This window comes from Corvus moneduloides, chromosome 17, assembly GCF_009650955.1.
Source record: "Corvus moneduloides isolate bCorMon1 chromosome 17, bCorMon1.pri, whole genome shotgun sequence".
Classification (NCBI taxonomy): domain Eukaryota; kingdom Metazoa; phylum Chordata; class Aves; order Passeriformes; family Corvidae; genus Corvus; species Corvus moneduloides.
In genome coordinates this window covers 11,693,734-11,707,799 of record NC_045492.1, presented here as the reverse complement: position 1 = coordinate 11,707,799, position 14,066 = coordinate 11,693,734, and the positions used below count along the sequence as shown (strand labels likewise).

Sequence of the window (14,066 nt, the reverse complement as noted above, 5' to 3'; positions counted from 1 at the left end):
CCTCCCCCAGCTGTATCTACATGCTCCAGTCTCTCCAAATAAAGACTTTGCCTTTTTCATACATGGAATGGACTTGGATATCCTAGATGGAGGTGGCTTTGCTCAGCCCACGCCCCATGAGCCCAGGTGGAAGCTGAAAGCTGCTGTGCAGGAACAGCAACACTGTTTGTTGACCATGTCTCCAGACACTTTGCCATGGCTAGAAGCACCAATACCTCTTGTCATTTTATATCTGAAATACATTTCAAATGGAGCTAATTCTACCCATCGTGCCTTATCTGTGCATCACAATGTTTACTTTACAGATGAGCCACCTTTTAGATTAAGAGATGTGACAAGGCCAGTGACAGTGGCTTTGTGTTATAGGTATCAGGAGCTCTTGATTTTCAGATTTCTTCAGAAAGAAGACAAAAAATTAACAGTTTGGATTTATACTTAAACAAGGATTTAGGAATCCATGATTGAAATTAGGCACTTAGTCACCATTTTAGATCCAAACTACAATGTAGGAAACAGAGAAATGACAGCAAAATAGGAGTTAAGTGAAGGAAAGAACCAAAAGCAAAGACCAGATAGAACCTGCTTCAGCTAAAATGAATGGAAAACTCTCACAGTCTGCAGTGGGTGTTTAGTCATATAAACACTGAACAAATCCCACAAATGTAGATTTCTCTCCTTATGCCCATAAAGCCTTGTTTTGTAACTGGGTGGCAGGATTTATTTTCAGGAGTGCTCAGCACCCTTTGTTGCTCCAGCCAGACAGTGCACAGCAGGTTCAAGAGCTAAGCCTTTACTCAGATGTCTTTAACCACCGTGCCAGGCTACAGCCACCTACACTGGAAAAGCTGAGTGCAAACTGAGGCCCTGGAGAGCGGCTGCCTGTGGGAGGGCAGTGCCAGCAGCAGGGCTGACACATGCTGCTTTGCACCAAGAAATGAGGCTTGTACATATGGATCACTAAAAGGGGTGGGAGTTTGAGTTCAGTCAATTATTTTCCTTCCCAAGGTACAAATAAATGCAAATTTTACTCATCTACATTTCTCTTGTTGTCAAATTTCCTAGTGTTGATCCAACTATTTTTGCTTGTGTCCATGTGTCTTCTTTTAATGTTGAAGTCTCACAGTTGCTGCCTCTTTTCTTTTCTTCCTTAATATTTTCTGCATTCCCAAATGACCCTCTGCTTTTTAACCTCTCCCCTTTCCCACCCCAGTTTCATGGTAGAAACAGCAGAATAAATATGCAGAGAGATCTGCAGCCCAGTGCTCAGGGAAGGACAACTGTCTATTCCCTTCCTCCCTCCTGTCAGGAAGAGGCAGATCTTGAAGGTAATTTCCTCTTCTATCTTTGAAACTGCTGCTTTCAAAAAGCTGTCAGTCTGTGTCATGCAGTCTTACCCAGGTGAAACATGTGACTTTACCCTTGCTGTCACTTTTTGCCACTAGCTGAAACTGGTGTAAGCAGGGAAGTGATGAACTGTGGCTGGCATTGTTAATAGCTGGAATTCAAATAACTACGTCTATGCTGTAACCACGGGCAGCGCCATAGCCAGGGCTACAGCAGGATATGAGATTTCTGATTTCCTGAAACAAGTAATTTGTAAGTTTTATGAGTTATTCTAGGGGTTTGGAATAATAGGATGAGGGAAAGCCTGTCTTCCACTTTGGAATCCTACTTCATTTTCAGATTTCTATTTCAGAGGATGGACATTACAGCCAAGAAAGGCTTGGTGTGCTTTGCAGAACTTGTCACCTGCACTGAAAGTTTTCAGAGTAACCAAACCAAGACAGGCTGACCTTAAACTTGTCTTGCTGTGAATTGCACCAACAGGAAAACTCTACCTGCCTACCCCCAGAGTCAGGAGAACAAACTTATAGGCTGAATGTTCCTACTAGTTTGTCATTTTAGTTTTTGGGTTTGTTTGTTTTATTCACAGTCCTCAGGAGAGTTCCCTTTCCTTTTTGCAGGTGGCACATGGAGAGATCCCCACAAACCAGCCTGTTTCAAAGAACTGTCCTGTCTGCAAGTATAAGATGCATCTCATCTCAGTGTCTCTCCAAAAAGCACAGGAAGAGAAAGAAAACTATTAATAATGTTCTAGGCTGACCTTTACATTTTCTTGTTATACTACAATCTCAGGGGTGTGTTCATCAAAAGAACGAACTCTGGGTCCCAGAGGAAAAGGCATTACAACAGTGGAGACAGAATGAGTCATGTGGGCATCTCGAGCCTGATGTGAGGTGGATTAATTGCTGCAACAGGCAGCAACTGCTGCTGAACCTTGGGCTAACAGTGATGTGCAAACTGAACTTCCCTGCCGTGTAGTGATTTCATTCTTACACTTACCAATTGCTGTAACAATTCCAGGAGATTTTGAAAGAGAAATTTGCATCAAGAAGACACCTAACTTGTGAGCAAGCACTGAGAGGAGAAATGGAGATTTCAGTGAGAACGACACGGGCTATTTGCAGAGGACAGGCTACAGCACAGAGAGCTGGTTGGAAAGCTTCAACTCCAGAGTGCAGGATGTGTGGCCAGGCCCCAGAGACCATTAGTCATCTCATAAGTGAATGCTCAGAGCTGGCCGGAGATGAGTAGAAAATACAGCATGACAAAGCTGGCAGTGCTGTGCATGGACCGTGCTGCCAGGGAAGGGGGCATGGCCCCAACCGGCATCATCACCCCAGGCCAGGTAAACTGAGAGGACTGAGGAGGTGAATGTGAAGTTTGTTGTCAGAAGGCAAATGTGGTGCCTCCAGAGGAAGTTCATCAGTAACTTCTCCACTGGATGACGGCATTGGTAGAAAATAACAAGAAGTCACTGACAAATATGTGCGTGGCAGGAAGTGAATTAAAAACGGGGCATGAAAATGGCACAGGTGTTGGTGCCATGTCCTTCTTTCCAGTAGGCTCAGGTGTTGTGTTGAAGAGCTCAGGCGCAGTGTCCAAGCTGGACACAGCTCTCTGTGGACCAGCGCTCTCCCCGCCGCCGCAGCATCCTCACGATGGGATGTCGGCTCAGGTCCCGACCTGGCAAAAGCCGGGGTGAAACGTCAGGCCAGCGCTGGCTCCGGCGGTTTGGGGTGCGGGGAATGGGAAGCGCTGACCCCCAGCTCTCCCCGCGGGGCGGGAAGGGGGTCCGCAGACAGCCCGCAGGTCGCCGCCGGCCCCGGGCGCTGCGGGACGCGACCCCCGCTCCTCGGGGGGGGCAGGCGGGGGGCGCGGCGGCCGCTCCCCCGCAGGGCCGGCGGCTGCGGCGGGGGCCGCTTTCCAGAGAATACGGTAAACATGTCCGCATCACGTGCGGCCGCTCCCGCCGGCCGCGGCGCGGGACCGGCCGGGAGGGCGGGACGGGACGGGACCCGCGCTCCGCGCCCGGCCGAGCGGGGCCGCTTTAAGAGGCCGCCGGGCGCCGCCGCCTCGCCCTGCCCGCCCCGGCGGAGAGCGATGCCCGCGGCGCCGTAGGGCGGGCGGCTCCGGCACCATGGGGCTGTGCTACAGCCTGCGCTCCCGCCTGGCCGCCGCGCACCCCTCCGCGCCCTACGGCAGCCGCGGCGAGCCGGACACCCCCGCGCCGGCGGAGCACGGGGACCCGCAGGTGCGGCACCGGCTGCGGCAGGACCTGGTGGCCAAGGAGCGGGCGGACAAGAAGCGGAGCAAGAGCATCGACAAGACGCTGAAGGCGGAGAAGCGCGAGTACAAGCAGACGCACCGACTGCTGCTGCTGGGTGAGCGGGGCGGCGCAGCCCGGCGCGGTTCGGTTCAGCCCTGCCCGGCAGGTGCGGGGCCCGAGGCCGCTGCCGGTGCCGGAGCGGGCGGAGGGGGCGGCGGCCGCGGGGGCTCCGGGGCGGGGCGGGCGCGCACGTGGCGGCGGCGCCGGGCGGGGGCTCCGGGGCCGGGGGCTCGGCGGGGCTGCGGCAGCGCGGGGGGAACGCGGCCGGGATTTGCGGGGATACCGGGGCTGTGGGGGGGTCCGTGGCCGCAGGTGCCGCTGTGTACGGTAGGAGCCGGTGGCCGGCCCGAGGGAAGGAGCAGCCTCCGCACCCCCGTGAAGGTGATGCTCGGCGCCAGAACGGAGCCGCGGCCGCCTGTCCCCACGCTGGCTGCTCACACAGAGCCACGCAGCGGGACCGCGGCAGCAGCAGCGGTGGCTGAGCGGGGGCGGCTCTCCCGTAAGGAGCCAGCCCGAGTTTTCTGTGTGCGGGAGTGATTTGCCGTTGTCTGCTCCGCCTCCCCGAATGCACAGCGGGGAGATGCAGCCTCTCGGGCTGCGCGGTTCCATCCAGCGCTGCCCCGTGCACCAGCCCTTGTTCCCTGCATGGCAGCTCGTCCCTGCCCTGGGCTGCGCAGGGCTCACGGGCGGGGATGCTCCTGCACGGTGACAGCACCGGCTGTGCCTTCCCGAGGGGTGCCTTATGGAAAGGCAATTTATTTATCCAATTGTGTGATGTCTGACCTTGTGTGGTACACGACCCCAACCCAAACAGATGTAGAAAGTCATGTATTGGCCTTCAGGTAAGTCGAAGGAGGCTGGAAATGTTTCTACTCCTTCTTCCCCCAGTGCAATGCAGGTGGAATACAGGTTACCCTGAACATCTTGGAATAATAGAGAATATTTTCAAATGTTCACAAATATCTTAAGCGCTTCTCACCCTCAGAGCGTGCGTGGTTGCGTAGGACATAAACAGCAAAATTTGGCTTTCATCTTTTTGGTGTGTATATGCAGCTTGTAACAGAGGAGTTGAATTGTAAGGAGCTTTAGAAAACAATACTGGACCTAGTTTTCTGCATCTTGGTGGTAAAAGTTTCTATTCCAGAAGCAGAGCTTCTTTTGATGTGGTTGCAGCTATACTGATGCAAGTCTGTTCATAAAGGTGTCCCTCCTTCTCGTGGGAAGGGGGTTGAGCAACACTTGTGGGAAGAATAAAGCTTGTGTGCTGTGACTGTTGGTCAGGAATCACATCTCTACCCAACGTGCATTCCTTCCAAGCACACAATACCTGTAGGGATGTTATCATTTGGTGTTTGGTTTTAATGTATTTCCAGTTTGTTCTGTCGTGAATAAGTGTATGAAGGAGGAGCCGTGAGAACTTTTCTCTCTTTGTAAATTAAATAACTCAGAAAAAAATCCAACAGCAGGGCTAGTTTTGATGTTAATCTGCAAGCCTTTAAGTCATAAAAGCTATCTTATACAGGCTTCTGTGGCGATATTTCAGTTGCCTGGTTTTTAATAAAGAGCTGGGTTTTGCTGCAATGACATTGAACAGTGAGTGGGTTAAACAACACATCTGAGTGGTTTGGAGTTGTCTATGGTGAAGCCAACAGAGAGAGCTTTCTTTGTCGAAGTACTGATTTATAAATCTGATGGATATGAGTCAGTGTTATGCTGGCAGTCGTTTATTATATTTCAGCCTGGACTTGAATAGCAGGAAGTCACTTTTTGGCCCTCTTGGAAATCTTGGGATGCCTAACAGACCCATTTCCCTGCTCCTTGCATGGGGACTGTCAGTTTTCTAGTTAGCTTCCTTCCCTTGCTGCTTCTCCCCTGCATCCCGCTCTCACTGTTGCTTTGAGAATTTTCTGCCTCTAAGCTGGAGTATGAAGTTTGGGGTACATTTGGTGATCTTTCATGTGCATCAGCAGGTATTGCTGCCACAGCTGAGTGTGTCTGTGCTGAGACTGCACAGATGCTTAGGGATTGCACACACAGAGCAGGACAGTGATGCTTAATGAGGGGGCAGGAACATCCAGCTGAGATTTAAAGCTGCAGCTGAGTCTTCCTCTAAGGAATGGAGTTAGGGTGGGGAAAAAGTGCAGAGCCAGGAGTGTCTCCTCACTTGGGCTGAAGCTCAATGGCAAAAGCTGCAGTAGATACTTAGAGTTTCTCATTTGTGTTCCCAACTTTTTAGGCTGACGTGTAGGAGTGCATTGCTGACATGGACAGTGAAGGACACCGGGGTGCCAGCTCTTTCTTTGAGAGTAACAGATTTAAATGAAAACTGCTCTGTTGCTTCAGGTCTGCCCTGTCCCTAAGGCTAAACTATTTGTAACATATGGCTGCAGTAGCTCATGCACTTCCAAGGGCTGTGCTGGGAATGTGGAGTGTTCCTTCCTATGGTCAGCTGTACAGGACACAGGGAGTGCACAAAGTCACTGTGCTGTGTGTTTTTGTGTTGTAGTGTGTGTGTAACATACAAGTCTGTTATTCAGAGTACCACTCAGGTTATGCTCTTCAGCACAACTGGTACTTATCTTCCCACATTGTAGTTCGCTTTTTTGGAAGGAGAAGTTAATAATTTTATCTGTGTGTTCAGGGGTGTGCAGTGTAGTTACTCAGTGGACAGCTTTATGCCATTAATTGATTTAGGTTTCTTTAATAAATTTTCAGTCCTTTTTCATCACCACAGTTGTATAAGGTAAATTCCCAAGCCCTGGAACTTCTCTTAATCACAGTAGAGCAAAGATCTTGCATCTATTCTGTTTTGGGACGATAATATGACTTTGTACTTGCCATAGAGTAGAGTTTTTTTACTTTGTTTTTGTGAAATGCTCAACCAGGTGTAATCTCACTGGATTTTGTTTAGTGAACTGTACAAGTCACAACTTCAAGATTACAATCACTGTTATGTTGGCAGCATAGTGTGAGGGATACTACTGGGAATAGGAGGTGATTTTTCACTGCATGGGGGTTGTTTTTTTGTTTGAGAACAATCCTGGCTCTAAAAGTGAAAGTGTGTGGTTATGGGGGAAAAGATTTTACACTTTGTCATAAAACAATTCTATTATGTGTGTGCTTTCTTACTGGTGACGGTAATGTGGGTTTTCCTCTATCTTTTTCTTTTTTTTTTTTTTTTCTTTTAAAGACTTTAGAGAATGAATCTGGCTCGCTATAAGAGAGTGTACTTGGGCTGGTCCCCTCTCAGTGCTTTGCCAACCTCTGTGTACTTCGCTTTTTCACTCTCTCAGGCTGAACTCTTGCCTATGTAAAAAGTACTTGTAGCTTATTCCCATCTTGAAAAGGAGCTGTGGCTATCAATATACCAATAGAGATATATGCACTTGCCACCCTAGATATTTATATTAAACTACAACATATAAAATAATGGCCATTCTGAATCTTCCCTGCATTAGTGCTTAAGTAAAAATGGTTTTAAGCAAAATATTCATGATGGTGCAAATATGAATATAAGATATGCAAATGGGAAGTTTTTATGGGGAAGTATATTAAACAGAAGAAAAACACACTTTAAAAAGCTGGGGAATACCAGCATGAAGACTGACCACAGTCACCCTGTCTGTGTGTGCTGCATGGTGAGCCCCCTGCCTGCCATATAATTAAAGACTGCCTTGTATGGTTTACATTGTATTTTTTTCCACAGGGCTGGTGCTTCATTCAGGGCACAAGATGGATGTTGTGCAGTGAATGAGCAGCTATTCAATATTCTTGTCCTCCTCATACAATGTGTCACCCTGTGCCCTATTTGCGACACTCCGTCCATACCCTGTACTGAATAAAGAACTGTTGAACTCTTCATGCTGCAGCACCGATCACTGCAGGGACTGAATGCTTTGCAAATGTCAGTGCATGGCACTGCTGTGAAATGAGGTGGTATCCTCCTCCTTTTGTGGATGCTGCAAGGGGAAATGCCACCAAAGACTGTAAAGTTGAAATTGTCTGAAGATACCACTGATTTTATATGCCCTGTCTTTGCCAAACACTAATTTTAATCCATAGTACTCAACTTTTTTTTGTTGGTTTTTTTTTAATTAAACATTTTCTGTATTTAGAACATGGACCTCATTGTTGTGAACACTCAGTGCTTTTGCAAAGTGAGCTTTAGGTGCTCTGAAGTGCAGCCCAGGAGCGAGAAGCACAGCTGGTTATCCCTGATGGAAGCTGCATGCTGCTCTGCTGGTCAGGGCAGCTCTGTAGCAGACTGAAGCTGGCCTGGTTCTCCAGGGCAGCATGTAATGGCAAATCCCACAAAATATTCCTTCTCTTGTGGTGATTCCCTATCTTGCTAGCTCACAGGGAGGTGGTGATCCTGGCACTGCTTCTCTCAGGATGGGGTGGGGAGAGGAAGACACCCAATTATAAAGACAGGCATGTGCTCAAGCACTTGACAAAATTCCATCTTGTTGACAATATTTTCATTCACTTGCAACCAGTTTGTTTCTTGTGCCCCGTGTGTTGTGAGCTGCAGGAGAGGGCACACAACCTGCTGAAAAACATGTTATTCTTATCAGAAGGTAATGTAATAGATGTACAGGACAAAATAGACTAAAAACGTAGAGGGAATCTTATCTTGGTGCTTCCTAATTCTCAAGAACAAGATTTTTGACATTAAATATGTTATACCAAGTTGGGATTAAATTTCCCCTTCAAGAAAAGCAGGAATAGGACCAAAAAAAAGTCCTAGGGGATGCCTGTGACAGGGATGCCTGTGATGTGTGTATCTTGTAGCTGCCTGCACACTGTGATAATTGCTGGAGAGGCAGCAGTGTGCACTTCTCCAAAATGGACTGTCTTTAGTGGTGAAGGAATTACAATATTTTCCAATAGGGCCCCCAGTAATTACCAGATACTACAGGAACACTTGGAATGGGAATCTCTGTGGTTTCCATCTGCCCAGTACTTCCCAGTGCAGACATGACAATCCTGCTGTGGACAGCAAGGAGGTGGAATGCTAATTATGGGCCTTCCTTTGCAATAGGGAGCCTCTGCAAGAGGAGTCCTACTCAGTTCCCACTGCTGTATCCAAAATGTGATGCCTGTTCAGCTGGTAAATGGAGATCTTCTGGATTGGAATATGGTCACCCCAAACAAAAATACCTGGAAAGTTTTGCAAACTTTAAGGAAGATTTACCCAGTGTGCAAGCAATGCTGGCTGCACCTGTGATGTGATTTGGGATTGTCTGCTGAACCTCAGAACAACTTAGTGTCCTCGGCAGTGGCACCTCTATGCTTTAGATCACTTAGTAAAGTCTTTTCTCTCCTGCTCTCATTTTAAATTTCATAGGAAGGAGAGAGGCAAGCTACTTCTCATTTCCTGCTCTGTTTTGTTCTGTTTTGGTTGGTTTTGTTTTCGTTTGGGTTTTTCCTTGAGAGCTCCTGATAGTGACTCTCCTCCACATAAACAAAAGGATCCTTAGCCTCAGGCAGACACATGGTGTGGAGAGCTTCAGCCAGGGTATTTGAAGTTTGGCAAGGTTTGAGCTGCTTCAAACAGGGTCTGGCAATGGAAGGTGTCTAAAAAGCTGGAGCTGCACCGCTCTGAGTGTGTGAGGATGGAGGGCTGCTAATGGATGGCAATGCTGTGTGAGGCAAGGTGGATGTTCTCTAGAGGGATCTGAACTGCAAACGAATTCCTTTCATAGTTGTAGCTAATGCTGAGGGGATGCTCTGTGCATGTGTAAGCATGGATTTTTTTTGGGAAGGGGGTGAGGAAGTCTGTAGGATCCCCTGATCCCCAGGACCAACCATGCCTGTGCAGTCACACAGCAGCATAAATGTACACAGTTTCTCCCTTTCCCCAGCAGAGATGCCATCTCTGTGTAGTGGTAATCTGTTTTTTTCACTCATTAAATGCCTGGTGGCATAAAGATCATCATCCATCACTCTAGCAAGGCTGCATTCATCTGTAGCCATGGATCTAATTTCAGAGTTATCCAAGACGTTTTAAAGCTAAAACTCCACCCCAACAGTGCTCTCTTTTTGACTTGACTTTTTTCAGCTTGTGATCCTGTTGCTTGGTCAGCACCATCTGCTTCCAGAGCAGGCAAAATGTCTTGCTTACTTCTGCGCAACTGCTGCCACCATTCTCCACTGGGACATCTTAAATTGAGCTGTCTCCTGTGCAAGGGCTTCCCTAGAGGAAAAGCCTTGAGGAGTGCAGTTAATTACATGCAGTTCTTCCCTGGCTCCCTTAAATTTGGGAGTGTCCGTATTCACAAATATGCATGATTTCATTGAATTTCGTTCGAATTGCCACAATTTAAGAATGTCAGGAAAAGAGCTTGGCAATTCCCTGGTGTGAGGACAACGCAGATACTTTTCATGAGAAAGGCCAGTTACCAGGCATGTAAATCCATGATGGTTTAGATATTCAGACCTGAGGAATGTGTCTTGAGAAGTTGAACTCCATGACTTATTCTTATTGCTCCTCTGCTCAGTGAAGCATTTGAGAACCAAGCCATGCAAGCTTTATAAATAGCTCAGCCAAAGTTTTCTTTACTTCCTCTAATGTGTTCCCTCTGCAAAGAAAACCCACAGTGTCTGTGTCTGGGCAGCATTTTAAAAGATCTGTATGTCACTAAGAGGACAGAAAAGTCGATGGATATTCTCTGCATTGAGGAATGTGGGGAGGCAGCAGGTGTTACACAGATGTCAGAAAGTTGATATTTTTATTTTGCCAAGTGGAGGAAGGGGATGCTGAGGAGAATGGGTTGGTCCCTAGCGGGGAATAAGATGCAGTTTTACGATCTACAGTCTTGCTCTGTTTAGCCACATTTCCTGGAAATGGCTACACAGTGGCTACAATTTTCCACACAATTCCTGGGAAAGCCATTACATTCTGATTACAAATTGGAGGCAAAGTTGGGGGGGTCCTCCCACTGAAGGACCATTCCTCCCCTTTTCCCCATCCTAAGCACAATTAAATACTCTTGCAAGGGGAGTTTGCATACAGAATCATAGACAACACACCAACTAACCAAACCTGGTGCCTCCACCCCAGCACACATCCATCCCATGGGGCTGAGCTTGGCACTGGGCTGGCAGCGGATTCAGCACTATTTTCAGAATCCAAATCCACATATTTCTACCCCAGCACAGCTTCACACGGGTTGGTTTGTGCACAGTAATGCTACAGCAGCTTCATGGCTTTGGCCTCAAGGAAGTACATTGGATTCAGTGGAAAAACAAATGAAGGGAGAGCCCAAGCCCTCGCCCATCCTGTGTGAGCCCTGTGTGGGGATGGCATTTTTCAGTGCCAGTGGGAATGAACTGTGGGAGTTGCTCCTGGAAACGTCACCTGCAGCTTCCCCCTGGGAACAAAGGTGATTTATGTGTAAAGTGGACTTCTGACAGTGTAACTCAAAGTGTTTTTATGTGACTTTCACGGCAGAGGCTCTCTTTTTAAAGCGTAATTTCAGACATGACCAAAGAGCTTTCAGAGCTGTTGCTGGATCCTCCTGCCCTGCGCAGTCCTGAGCAGTGCTGTGATCCCACATCTCCATCCCTGGCCACTGCCACAGCTGTGCTTCCTCTGCATTATGTTACAGGAGACTTAAACCCAAATAAGTTGCTTTTATAATGTAATGCTTGCATTTTGAGAGCATTCCTTTGACTTTGAAATCAGTCATATCTTGCCCTTGTGCTGTTTGACTGCTGAGGCTACCTTGCAGAGGAGCTTGTGAGGTGTGTGCTGCTCCCTTGGGCAGCCAGAAACCTGAGCCTTAACTGTAAATTGTTCCTGTCACATTGCAGAGATTTTAGATTTCACTGATACACTGGAACAATTTGGATCATGGGCTTGCTGCTGATGAATGTGTGTTGTGTGCCAGCCCCTGCAGGGACCAAAGGCTGGTGGAAGGGATTCTCCAGGCTTTAGTCCTTTCTGACTCTTCAATTTTGCTTATGGCAGTTTGAGTGGGACACAAACAACTGGGAAATCCTGACAGTCACTTTGTTGGAGATGATGAGCTGTGCTGGCTTCTTGGTGGAGGTGACAAACACATCTGAGTCCACATGCCCTGGAGAACAGAGAGCCTGGAGTGGAAACCAGCAGCTTGTCTGTCCCCAGGCTCTCACAGAATGTGGGTGCTCTGGTCCCTGGGGCACACAGGACTTGGACAGCTCTGATGGGGAGATGCTGCTGCGGAAATGAGAGAAAAAAAGGCACTTTTTAGGGTTTGACCTTCTCTTTCTCTGTGTCATCCTCATTGCATGTACACCACAACCTCTTCCTCTTCCCTACCCCACCCCCCACCAAACACCGTTTTTAGTTTGTGGGCTGTGTTTGTTTGGGTTTGCATTTTTCCTGGTTGCTTTTCATGCTGAAATCTCAGGATCACTGGTTAGCCGGGAGGTTTTCAGGAGCACGGAGGGATTTGTGGGACTGGGACTTAACAAGGGGAGGAAATGTAGACACTGAGGAGAAGGGCACGGTATTGTGAGCTAAAAATCTGCATTCAGAAGTTTTGCGTTTTTTATAAATACCAATTAAAACTGTCTGCTTGGAAGAAAAATGCTCCATGAAATACTGTCTTGATGCTTTCCCTGCCTTACCTCCACACAGGAAATTCACCATTTGATAGAACTGATTTGTCTCTGCTGATGAAAAGCATGGAACAAATTCCTTTTAGACTTTAAAAGCGGAAAGATATTTTCTCCCCTGATCCCTTAACACTATCTGTGCTCTCATTTCTCTCAGCTTCTGTGAAGTTCAGCCTCATCTGTAGCATTTTGTGGTTTTAGGTGGTGAGTGATGCAGGACTTCACTTGCTCATGTTTCAGAAGAATATGTATTTGTTTTTAACCGCACTTCAGATATTCACAAGGAAAATGCTTCTCGTCTGTTTTCCCCAAACAAAAATAAACATGAAATTTGAGTGGATAGCTCTTAAACATGTATATATCCTTGTGATTCCAATGGGATTATTCAGGTGAGCAAGGGCAGTGTCCACTGTCCCCTCAGAGCCAGTGGGAACAGTGAGTCACCTGTGTGCTGCCATCCCACCTGGACACTCCATGCCCTGGGCAAGGCACAGGGACACACCTTGAAACTGGGTGTAACCCACTTCAGTGCAGAACCAGCCAATGTAGCCTGAATATCACTGTCAAGCCCAAATGGGAGTTTTATGGTACAAAGGAATTTAAGAAAATGTTATTTGAAACTTTGTTTGCCGTTGAATTATTCTTCTTTAGAAGGTTTGAGAATCCATTGCTTCTAGTAGAGGTCTAAGCAAAATCTAAATACTGCAAAAGTATTTAGTGTTCAGGATTATTTTGGGAGGGGGCTGAGGAAAGGCCTGATAGGTTATGTACTTGACCACATGTAGTTAAAAATATTATTTGGAATATAAACTTCCTTGTCTGAAGACCAGCTTTATGCACTAAGTCAAAAAGCACAAAAAGCAGTTCTCCTCCTGGGCTCCATAAGTATACCTTAATGCTGCTGAATCCTGGAAATTATGCAGGGCATGCTTTTTAAATGTTGATTTTGACTTCTTGCCTGGGACCAAGTGTAAAGTCTTTCCAAGGAAATACTTAGAAGACTTGCAATGAAACCCAAAAGCTGCTGCCAAACCTTAGTTTTTAGAAAGGGAGTAGGGGGCAATCTAGCCTGTTAAAAACTTCCAGTTGTTTGTAATTAAATCCACTTCTTCTGTGCACAATAAACATATACTTAGAAAAAGATCATTTTACATAATACTTATGTGGTTTAGTGCTGCTTTTCAGCTGCTAAAAATCAAGCAGTAGGTTTGCTATTTTTGTCTGGGAAGGTTACTGAAAGCTGGGAAGGCAGGGCTGATGCAGCTGTGCCACCGCAGTGGCACGGATCCATGTATCCAGTGGTGACACACAGAGCGAGCCAGGGAATCCTTTTCTCATCATGAACCATCTTTCCCACTAGTTCAAGTTTGTTTTGGATTGACAGGGATGGGAATGAAGAGGAGATAAAAATATCCCGTCCGCACGTCCCTCCTTGCCAGCAGCAGCACCGCTCATGGCTTTGGTGGAAACTCTGGGATTGCAGGAGCTTCTCATCACTTTGGGGACTGGCAGGAGGCAGGACCACCAAATCCTCACCACCCTGAGCTTGGTCTGCCATGGTTCATTCAGGATTGTTTCAAATTCACTGCCATCATTCATCTGGAGGATGGGACATTAGGGTGAGGGGGACAGCCCAAGTGTGAGTTTATCCAAGAGAGAAATTTTATATTCACCCTTGACTAGGGAGGGGATTTTCTTCCAGGATGGCATGGAGAAATTGTCAGTTTTTACTGGGCAGGTTGCAGGAGCTGTTGGGTGCTGAGATGGAACATATACAAAGCATAAAAAGAAC

General features: G+C 47.3%; 1 protein-coding gene across 1 annotated transcript in view; it reads left to right on the top strand.

Moving 5' to 3' along the window:
• The first annotated feature begins 3,460 nt into the window (after positions 1 to 3,460).
• GNAS (GNAS complex locus) overlaps positions 3,461 to 14,066 on the top strand; it is a 132,339-nt gene continuing 121,733 nt past the window's right edge. Inside the window, exon 1 of the mRNA XM_032126753.1 lies at positions 3,461 to 3,725. Coding sequence (XP_031982644.1) covers positions 3,482 to 3,725 — 244 coding nt within the window. The 5' untranslated portion in view covers positions 3,461 to 3,481. The remainder of the gene's footprint in view (positions 3,726 to 14,066) is intronic.